Source organism: Odontesthes bonariensis, chromosome 1, assembly GCF_027942865.1.
Source record: "Odontesthes bonariensis isolate fOdoBon6 chromosome 1, fOdoBon6.hap1, whole genome shotgun sequence".
Classification (NCBI taxonomy): Eukaryota; Metazoa; Chordata; class Actinopteri; order Atheriniformes; family Atherinopsidae; genus Odontesthes; species Odontesthes bonariensis.
Genome location: NC_134506.1, coordinates 38414824 through 38425043, shown reverse-complemented (window position 1 = coordinate 38425043; position 10220 = coordinate 38414824). Strand labels below are relative to the sequence as shown.

At 41.5% G+C, this 10220-nt stretch overlaps 1 protein-coding gene across 2 annotated transcripts; it reads left to right on the top strand.

The window, feature by feature from the left end:
* The first annotated feature begins 398 nt into the window (after positions 1–398).
* Positions 399–8678, top strand: slc35c1 (solute carrier family 35 member C1). Of its 2 annotated transcripts, XM_075466663.1 has the most exons (3): positions 399–506; positions 1426–1937; positions 6751–8678. In XM_075466663.1, the coding sequence occupies exons 2-3, from the start codon at positions 1457–1459 to the stop codon at positions 7329–7331; spliced, it is 1062 nt and encodes a 353-aa protein (XP_075322778.1). In that variant the 5' UTR covers positions 399–506; positions 1426–1456; the 3' UTR covers positions 7332–8678. The 2 variants fall into 2 exon arrangements, with proteins under 2 accessions (XP_075322778.1, XP_075322771.1); XM_075466656.1 differs by lacking the exon at positions 399–506 and having other exon boundaries at positions 1297–1937.
* Positions 8679–10220: the final 1542 nt, after the last annotated feature.

Sequence of the window (10220 nt, the reverse complement as noted above, 5' to 3'; positions counted from 1 at the left end):
TGCTGCTGTGGCAAGTGAATTTCCCCGTTGTGGGATAAATACAGTATAATCTAATCTAATCTAATCTAATCTAATAAAAGGGTTAAGGTCATTTACCAGTATCTAACAGGGTATTTAAATTACACACAGAATCTTAGAACAAAATTGTTAAATGTGATTCAAACAATTCCTAAGATATCAAAAAGAAATTGTATTGGATTAAAGACTTGTTGAGTTAGTTAATTAACTTTTTATTTACAGTCATTAGATATTTAAATGTTTGTCTCTGCTGCTTTAACGTTGGACTTTAATTTTTCGGAATCACTTCCGTTAAGATGGTGACGTAGTCACGTTCGTAGGCAACTGCTCCCACTACGGCAGCGCCGCCGTTGTCAGCCATATTGTCTGCAGCCAGGTACGACAGCTACGACCATAGCTACGAAAAGCCACCTGCACAGTCGCAGGCAGCTGAGCTGGGAAAGGACAGGAAGACACATCTTCATAGATTACTTCACTGAAAACTTCAGGTGGGACACATTTACTTTTTTAAATTTCCACTGTAAGGACCAAATAAAAAGCAATGTTTTTTTCTTTATTTTTTTCCTTTCGTTAGTGATAGTTCATTAAAAGTCTTACATATTCTTGCATGAAGGTAATAAGTACCCCTGTTAAGCTCTAAAGAACTGCCACTAAGCTGGGGGCGTCGGTGCGTAAGAGCATAGGTTTATTTTTCTTAAAGAATAGGCAACGTTTTATGCATAGAAATGTTAAGACTGTTTGAATTGAAACAAAGTTATTTAAACAAGGAAGTAGTGACGCACATTATGATAATCCTGGTTTGGGCGGATACAACTGAAAGAGGGGGAACGTGTTCTCAGAAGAGGGATGGAGTGAGAATGAAATGTGTGTTTAGTTTTAGTAGACGCCAGATACGGCGAGTAAATAGATCAAATCAGATTTATTTGTGTTGCACATTTCATGTACAAAACAATTCAAAGTGCTTTACATAAAATAAAAGCATTGCAGCAGGGAGTGGAAGAAGCATTAAAAATACATAAAATAATATAAAGAGAAACAAATAAAAAAAATGTAAATTAATTTAAAAACAAGCAACAGTCCAGATAAAATAACAAAAATTAATTTCATCATGCGATGATAGAGACATACTTTGGTCTGTAATCAGTCATTTTCCTTGTCACGTGTGCTGAAAGTATGGCTCTGTTGATGAGAATGGACTGTTTACACAGAGTTGGATAAATCTTGCTTTTTTTTTCGCTTTTACTTTGAAAAATCCGATCGGAAGTCTTGTCTGTTGATGCCGCTGGCGGAACACAGCAGTCATGAGTCCATCCCGTTGACCCGTATTTTCATTTCAGCCTCTGTTGTTGTGGTTCCAGTTTCAATCAAGGTTGTTGTTGTTGTTTTTTCTGTGCAAATCATGAACAGGACACAGCTGAAGCGGTCCCACATCCTGAGAATGGCTCTGACCGGTGCGGGAGAGGCGAGCCCGGGCGGACACGGAGAGCCCTTCCTCCTCCGAGCCGTCCGGATAGCGGCGGTGGTTGCTCTCTACTGGTTCGTTTCGATAACAATGGTGTTCCTCAACAACTATCTGCTGGAGAATCGAGACTTGGACGCGCCGCTGTTTGTCACTTTCTACCAGTGCGTGGTGACCGTCGGGCTGTGCTGGTTGATGCAGCTGCTGTCCAAGATGTGTCCGGGAGCCGTCGACTTCCCGGCGTTCGCGTTTGACCTGAAGACGTCCCGGGAAGTGCTGCCACTGTCCATCGTCTTCATCAGCATGATCACCTTTAACAACCTGTGCTTGAAACATGTCGGAGTGGCTTTCTACACCGTCGGCCGTTCTCTCAGCACGGTGTTTAATGTGCTGCTGTCCTATGTGATCCTGAAACAAACCACGTCTCTTCAAGCTCTAAGTTGCTGTGGTGTCATACTGGGTAGGTCAACTTTCCTCTTTTCCTGAAACTGATTTGCATCCGACACTGTTTTTTTAATATTACCCCAGGGGTTGCATTTAAATCCGTACCACCCCGTGTCCCCATGCATTTATGATCAGCCTGTAGGGTCCTTAAAACCTTACCTGCTGCCCCACCGGCCTCTGCCCTTTGACCTTTGACAACCGGATTGCACTGTGACTTTTTACTTTAACTTTTACTATTTTTATTTCTATTTTTATTCTCTTGCATATTATTTAGGTGTTTTTTAATATTTTTGTGTATCCAAAGCCAAGAGCTCCTGCACTAAATTTCATTATGCCTGCATAGTGACAATAAAGATTCTTGATTCTTTGGCGTGGTGCTGCTGTCATTCTGGGAGCAAAGCAAAATGAACCAAATCTTTATCCGCAAGAAGAAGTAACGTGATGAGGTTCCTGACTTGTGCCAGAGCAAAGGCAAGGCATCTTTAGTTATATAGCGCATTTCATACCACAGGCAACTCAATGTGCTTTACATAAAGACGAGGCATTTAAAAGAACAGCATAAAGCAGCATAAAAACAAGCAATTTAAAGAGAATAAAAAAAAATTGAATACAAATTAAAACACTGTTAAAAGCAATCAAAGAAGAGGGGAAAAAGAAAGATATAAACTCAACCATAAGCACACCGAAAGAGAAATGTTTTTAACCTGGATTTAAAAGTGCTTACAGTTGGGGCTGATTTCAGTTCTGCTGGTAGTTTGTTCCAGTTGTGAGCAGCATAACAGCTAAAAGCTGCTTCACCGGGTCTAGTTTGAATTCTGGGCTCCACTATCTGACCTGAGTCAGCAGATCTCAGAGCTCTGCTGGGTTTATACTCTACCAGCATGTCATTCATGGATTCTGGACCTACACCGTTCTGTGATTTGTAGACGAGCAGCAGAACTTTAGAATCTATTCTGTATCTGACCGGGAGCCAATGTAAAGACTTGAGAACTGGGGTGATGTGATGTGATCTCTTTGTTCTGGTTAAAACTCGGGCTGCAGCGTTCTGAATGAGCTGCAGCTGTTTGAGACTCTTTTGGGGGAGTCCAGTCAGAAGACCGTTACAGTAGTCAGGTCTGTTGGAGACGAAAGCATGAATCAGCTTCTCCTGATCTGTTTGGGACATGAAACCCTTCATTCTGGATATGTTCTTAAGTTGATAAAAGGCTGATTTGGTGACTGATTTGATATGATTGTTGAAGGTCAGGTCTGAGTCTATCAGCACGCCGAGGTTCCGGACTTGGTCTTTAGTTTCTAGAGCATTTTGCATTTTGGTGACTTTGTGTTGTCACGATGCAAAGATTATGACTTCTCCACAATAGCTGCCAAATTAGAGATCAGGCATCAGGAAAAGTAATGAAAGCATGCTCTAATGTCGTGTCAGTTACACTGAAGTTACTGAGACTTCTTTAGATGATAAGCTTTTAGATTTACAACCAAACACCCCTCAATTAAACCGTGTTTATTAGTAATCAACATCCCACCTTGACACAAGTCACTTTCTAGTAATGGCAGCTATTTTCGTCACACCCGTACAGGCTTTACTGTGAGTATTCATTGAGCATTTCTGACTTTACCCATGAGAGTGTTTTGTTTGCAAACAGAGAGTTTTCCCAAATATGTAAGACGGCTGAACGGTTTAGAAGCCTAATTAAACTGAAGTTTGGTTTTACTGTTTGTGTGGCTTTTAAACCTGTTTCAGATGGGCTCTGTGGTGTCAGTTTGATTTCATCACTGTCTGCTTCATAAGAAAAATGTTTCTATATTTTGCACTGTGCGTTTGCCTTATCCTCCAAACGTGGATGGCTGGTGACGGCTCTTGGATTTTCAGCTATTTCTCGTTTACCTGGAAAGAACGACATCGACACAAGCAGGAAGCTGTGACCGGAAGCGGATTCATAAATCAAAATCAAATCAAATCAAATTTATTTGTATAGCACATTTCATGTAACCTGACTCACGTCATCTGGCTGCGTTCACCAACTACACGCGGGGGCGTTCCCTTTCCTCACACAACCATCTGAGGAGCCTGGCCTGGGAGTCATATGTGTTTCGTCAATCATTAATCGCTGGGTGGGACTTTGGATGAATGGGCGGCGTTATGGCCGCCCATTTATGCTCCAGAGTGCGGGAGTCAGGTAAGCTCTGACATAGACATCATATAGAACACATATGATGTCTATGAGCTCTGAGCTACGTCACGGGTTGAGTCATTGGGAGTGGCTGAAGTGGCGTGTCAGTCAAGATGACGGACAGATTCTTCATCCAATCACATGCACGAGTTTTAGAAAAAATAGCCCCATTTGAAATCATGTCGGTTGTGGGCTCGTCCCAGATGGTATGCGAATACCAGAGGGCGGGAGTCAGGTAACATTTCATGTACAAAACAATTCAAAGTGCTTCACATAAAATAAAAGCATTGCAGCTGGGAGTGTAAGAAGCATTAAAAATACATAAAATAATATAAAGAGAAACAAATAAAATAATTTAAATGAATTTAAAAACAAGCAACAGTCTAGATAAGTTAAAAGATATTTCATGCATAGACACATGAGAACAGAAATGTCCAAATTTGGTGAAAGTTTAATCTCCACTGGCAGTTTGTTCCACTTGTTTGCAGCATAACAGCTAAATGCTGCTTCTCCATGTTTAGTCTGGACTCTGGACTGGACCAGCTGACCTGAGTCCTTGGATCTAAGAGCTCTGCTGGCTTTATATTCTCTGAACATATCACAGATGCATTTTGGCCCTAAACCGTTCTGGGATTTGTAAACCATCAGCAGGCTTTTAAAATCTCTTCTGTGACTGACTGGAAGCCAGAGTAAAGATTTTAAAGCTGCTGTGATGTGTTCAGATCTCTTCAGGGGCGGATTGGGAAGTATTTTTCCACCGGGACAATTTTTCCCTTGCCGGCCTCATACCAAAAAAAAATCTATTGTAACAGGGGGTTTCAGTTACGTCATCACGGGAGCGCACGAATTTCAGCTGGTGGGCAGGAAGCTGGACTACAGCATAGCAACAACATGGAGAATATGGAGATGAGTGAATATTGTAGTGGTTTGGAGCCGGCACATAGGGAAAGATGTTTGGCGTTAGTTGAGAAATACATTGGGCGTGACACATACTTAATGAAAATGTCCGAATTTTCGCAAAACCGGAACAATTTGCCGAAAATAGAGGCTGTGGACATGACGAGCTACCTGGTTCTCCAGACGTCTTACTACACCAAGCAACAGATGAAGGCCCACAAAAGTTTGGAAGCATACAACTATTACCACAGCGGATGGATCAGCAAACTCGGAGTAAAACGTCTACAGAATGATTGTGTTTTGGTGTTCGCCAGGGTAAGTTTGTTTTGTTTGTTTATGGTGCATTATCCCAATGGAAAATGCAGTGTGTAGTGCAGGGCTGGGCAGTAAAGCAGAACTTAACATGTTGAATGCCGAGCTGTGAATGTTGGCATTCATGTTTTGATAAAATGCCGAGATCCAAATATCCAAATGCTGACATTGTGTCTTTGTTAGCCTAATGCACGAGAGAGAGAGTGAGCGATTCTGTTGTCGAGAACTTGGGAGCTAATGTGCGCTGTTAGCACTTTGTGGATACTACTGAAACGTGAAGATTCTGACAAATTTGTTTTGTTTAGATCAACCACTCTCAGAGATCGCATGAAACACCGATGACGGTGTCTTAGCTCTGTGTTTTGGTAACCCAGCTTGACCGTCGGAGCCCAGTCCACTGACTCAGTAGCTAACAACGCGCTGGGGCAGCCTTCAAAACAAAGCCCAAACGTAGCCCGTATTACATTACTGTTGATTGGCATTTAACAACATAATACTTTACTGCACTACTACTAGACAGTTAGATTTCCCACATACCTTTGACGAAGTGGTTACCGCAGACACGAGCATTTGCAGATTCAGCCCCTCCAGTCTGTAAACGTAGGTTAACTATCCACTTTTTACGGCGTTGTTCTGTGAGTTTTTTTTCCATTTCTCACCTCTATGGGCGATTACCTTAGGTACTCGATAGTAACCCTTTCCCTTCTCTCGGTTAGACCGATTGCAAGCAACATCCAAAAACGGCACAAAACTGAGGCATTTTGGGCAAAAAGCGGCAGACAAAACACAGTTTTTTCAATGGGCTCCAGCTCAGGTTGCCCACCACCTGGGTTCACGCGCTTAGAAAAATACGGAAGTGACGTCAAGTGAAACCCACCTCCTAATGCTAGTGCAGATTTAAAAGCGTATAAAAGCCTTTTGTTGTATTCTGTGCATTGCCACTAGTTGGCATACTGGGGGCATATGGGCGGTACGGGAACCAGGGAGGAGAAGAAGAAGTGAATGCTGCTGCTGCCAGCCACGTACTGCCAGTCGGCTTACAAGGGCCGTTGACATTATGTTTAGGCCGGCCGGCCCGGCGGGATAAGTCCCAGAAGTCCAGACGGCCAATCCGCCCCTGGATCTCTTAGTCCGGGTTAAAACTCCAGCAGCAGCGTTCTGGATGAGCTGCTAAGGAAAACTCCTCTTCTTAAAGTCTTTGTAGTTCTGAAAGTGTCGGTACTAAAGACACTTCTGAAAGAAAACATTTAACTACAAAGTTTTGCTGCAAAGTAAATACATCTGTTTCCTCAAATGCTTCAGTGTTATAAGTCCTTTTTAAGTCTACAAATAATAGATTATTCAGTGCATATTTGAAAGTAAAAGAGAGTCAAGTGTTTCTGCCCTAAAAATCTATGAAAATGCTTGATTGATGCCGTGATATCTCAGACCTTTATGTGTGCTTTTCAGGTGGATTCTGGCTTGGTGTGGACCAGGAAGGCCTGGCAGGTTCTCTCTCCTGGTCAGGTGTATTTTTTGGAGTTCTGGCTAGCGCCTGCGTCTCTCTCAATGCCATCTTCACTAAGAAGGTGATGCCTGCTGTGGACGGAAGCATCTGGAAGCTCTCTTACTACAACAACATTAACGCTTGCGTCCTCTTCCTCCCGCTCATCCTCGTGTTCGGGGAGTTGGGCAAAGTGGCCCATTTCAGCCGCCTGACTGACCTCAACTTTTGGGGAATAATGACACTGGGTGGAGTGTTTGGTTTCGCCATCGGCTACGTCACAGGCCTCCAGATCAAGTTCACCAGCCCGCTCTCGCACAACGTCTCGGGAACGGCAAAGGCCTGCGCGCAGACAGTCATTGCAGTGGTGTACAACTCATCCAGTAAAAGCTTGCTATGGTGGACCAGTAACATGCTGGTTCTCTGTGGCTCATCGGCCTACACATGGGTCAAAAGCCGAGAAATGCAGAAGACTCCACAAAAAGACACTCAGGACTCGGCCAGGGAGAAACTACTCTCAGGGCAGAAAGGCGGCATAGGAGTGTAGTAACTCAGCAGAGAAAGCTTCAGCTTTTATTCATGAGGTACATGAATGTAGAATGCAGTCGCATTTAGAATGATCATGTGTAAAGGATGCGTGAGTTTGTTTAAATGGTTTAAAGATATTTATAGTCTTTCTGGGGCCTTTTTTTTTTATAATTGTTCTGAAATGAGACTACTGAGAATTTAATCTTTTATGGTCTGGAGTGCATAAAGTTAGACAAAGTACTTTTTATTCATGAGGGGAATATTTCTTTTTCACTCACATTGAGGATAGTGGTATCATAAGGAAATAGAAACTTTTGAAAGGCAAGTTTATGTGTACAGGACAATTCAACAACAAGGTGATTCAAAGTGCTTTACAGATACATTAAAACAGTAGAAATAAATGTTTAAATTTTAAACAGAAAAGAAAGAAATAAGAACAATAGATAAAATCAGTAGTTAAAATGTGATTAAGTTTTGAAACTCAAGCTTCATTTGGAGATTTATTCAAATGCAGCTGAAAATAGGTGTGTCTTCAGCCTGGACTTAAATCCACTGAGTGTTTCAGCTGATCTGAGGCTTTCTGGGAGTTTGTTCCAGACATGTGGAGCATAGAAGCTGAATGCAGCTTCTCCATGTCTGGTTCTGACTCTGGGAACTGATAGAAGACCGGATCCAGATGACCTGAGGGGTCTGGAGGGTTCATACTGGGTCAGGAGGTCACTGATGTATTTTGGTCCTAGACCTATCAGAGCTTTTGTATCCTTGTTATTTAACCCAGATTTCCAATATTTTTGTTTAAAAAAAAAAAAAAAAATTTCAACCATTCAGGTTGGTGGTATTTTTTTGGATTAAGGTAATCATGTCAGTGTCTTAACATTTGCCTTCGGATCGGACATTTTGTGATATTCTGTAGTTCTGTAGAGGGACTGATGGGCCTTTATTTCTTGTAAAGAAAACACTCCCATCAGCATTTTCAGATGTTACAGCTATAAACCGTCCATTATTTGCTACATGTTTTTTAAGTTGAGACCGATTTAAAACATAAATAAAGTTAAGTCTACTGCCTTCCAAAACAAAGAGGGACAGATAAAAGGTTAGCAGGACGGACAGCATCTGCATCCTGCTATGTTTAACTGCGTCTGTCACGAACTCCTGACTTGTAGTTTAAGGTGAGGCAGCTTATGTATCGTAACTGATCTTCTTACCTATCCGTAAAGGTTTGGTTGAATTCAAAGCAACCTTTAAATTGTAACAGCAAAACAGACAAAAGCAGATGTTTCTTATCATGAGCAAAGATTGTGCTTTAAGATGTGATTGTTAAATTATGACACTATTGTTTTCAAATATACTTTTTTTGAAAAAGAAATATGATTTCTGGCATTCTTTTCAAATAAAATGTGTAACAGTTTCTACATAATTTTTATCAAATGGAGCTTAAAGGGATAGTTCGCCTCTTTTGACAGGAAGCTGTATGACATCCCATATTAGCAATATCATTTATGAACATCTTCTTACCCCCTGCTGCGTCCTGTGAGCCGAGTTCCAACCTCGTTTTGGCGTTGATGAAGGTAGTCCGGCTAGTTGCCTGGGGTCAAAAAAATAAAGCGTCTTGCTCTTGCTTCTCAAAACAACATGCGTTCAAAAGAGTAATACATTCGCATCACAAAATCGTTGTGCAGGAAAAAGTCAGACCTCACAATCGCTTGGCGCTATTTTCTCTCTACCTTCGTATCACTGCGTGCTGTGCAGACCGAGCAGTAAACACCGTAACAGGTGCGGCTGTCGGCAGGTGGCTGCCGGCAGGAGGCTGCTCATTTGGGATGCAAATGTATTACTCTTTTCAACGCATATTGTTTTGAGAAGCAAAACGCCTTATTTTTTTACACCGCAGCCAACTAGCCGGACTACCTTCATCAACGCCAAAACGAGGCTGGAACTCGGCTCACAGGACGCAGCAGGGGGTAAGAAAATGTTCATAAATGATATTGCTAATATGGGATGTCATACAGCTTCGTGTCAAAAGAGGCGAACTATCCCACTACCTGCGATAAATGAATTGAAGATCCTATTTATTCATGAGTACAACAAATTTGGCGAAGGCAGAGCTTTGACACAGTTACCTCGCTGTGTTATGCAGAGGGCGCATGAGGCCAGCGTGACGATGTGCGCGTGCCCATCTCTGTCTAAGGAATGATTTAAAAAATGATGGTCATGATGTTTGGCACATTGCAAATGGGGCTCTGGGAGCCCATGCTGCGTTGAGAAGTCTGTTTTAAGCGTAAAAAAAAAGAAAACATCTCAACAGAAGTATAAATGCAGCCGGTGCTTGGCACATGATGAAGTTGGTCACAGGAAAAGAGATGTTTGATATGGATCAAAGATATGGATAAGGATCAAGAAAAAAAGAAAATGTCAAACAGGATGTTAGATAACACAAATTTTCATTTTACCATGAGCGTAATTACGTTTTTCCTAGAAAATTTATAAAGTTCAGCACCGAGTATATGGACTGGAAATGTAAAATATTGCAGCTCAAAGCCTCAGTAACTGAACCATATTTGAAATGGCTTTATTAATCACTTGTAAGGGAGACAGGTGCCTTGTTCATAAAACATTGATCGTGGTGATTTGTGATAAATTTTCACTTCAGTTCTTGGATCTGTGTTAATTCAAATGTGTGATGCTTAGTATTTACAGACATGATTATCGTTGTTTCAGCTGTGTTTGAGGGTATTCACAAAATAATGAAATGGGAAATAAAAAGAGTAAAAGTTTCGGAATTCACTTCTTTAACTTGTAAAACCGTTTTTTCACAGGCTTTAAAATAATTGAAAAAAAATTTTGTTTAATTCAAGTGATGCCAATTCACTACAGAAGTAATTTACAAGGAAAGCAATAAGTTGAATAA

Coding starts and splice junctions, on each gene's coding strand:
- slc35c1 (XM_075466656.1), top strand. CDS start 1,418: ATGAACAGGACACAGCTGAAGCGGTCCCACATCCTGAGAATGGCTCTG. Junction 1,938..6,750: donor TTGCTGTGGTGTCATACTGG/GTAGGTCAACTT, acceptor TGTGCTTTTCAG/GTGGATTCTGGCTTGGTGTG.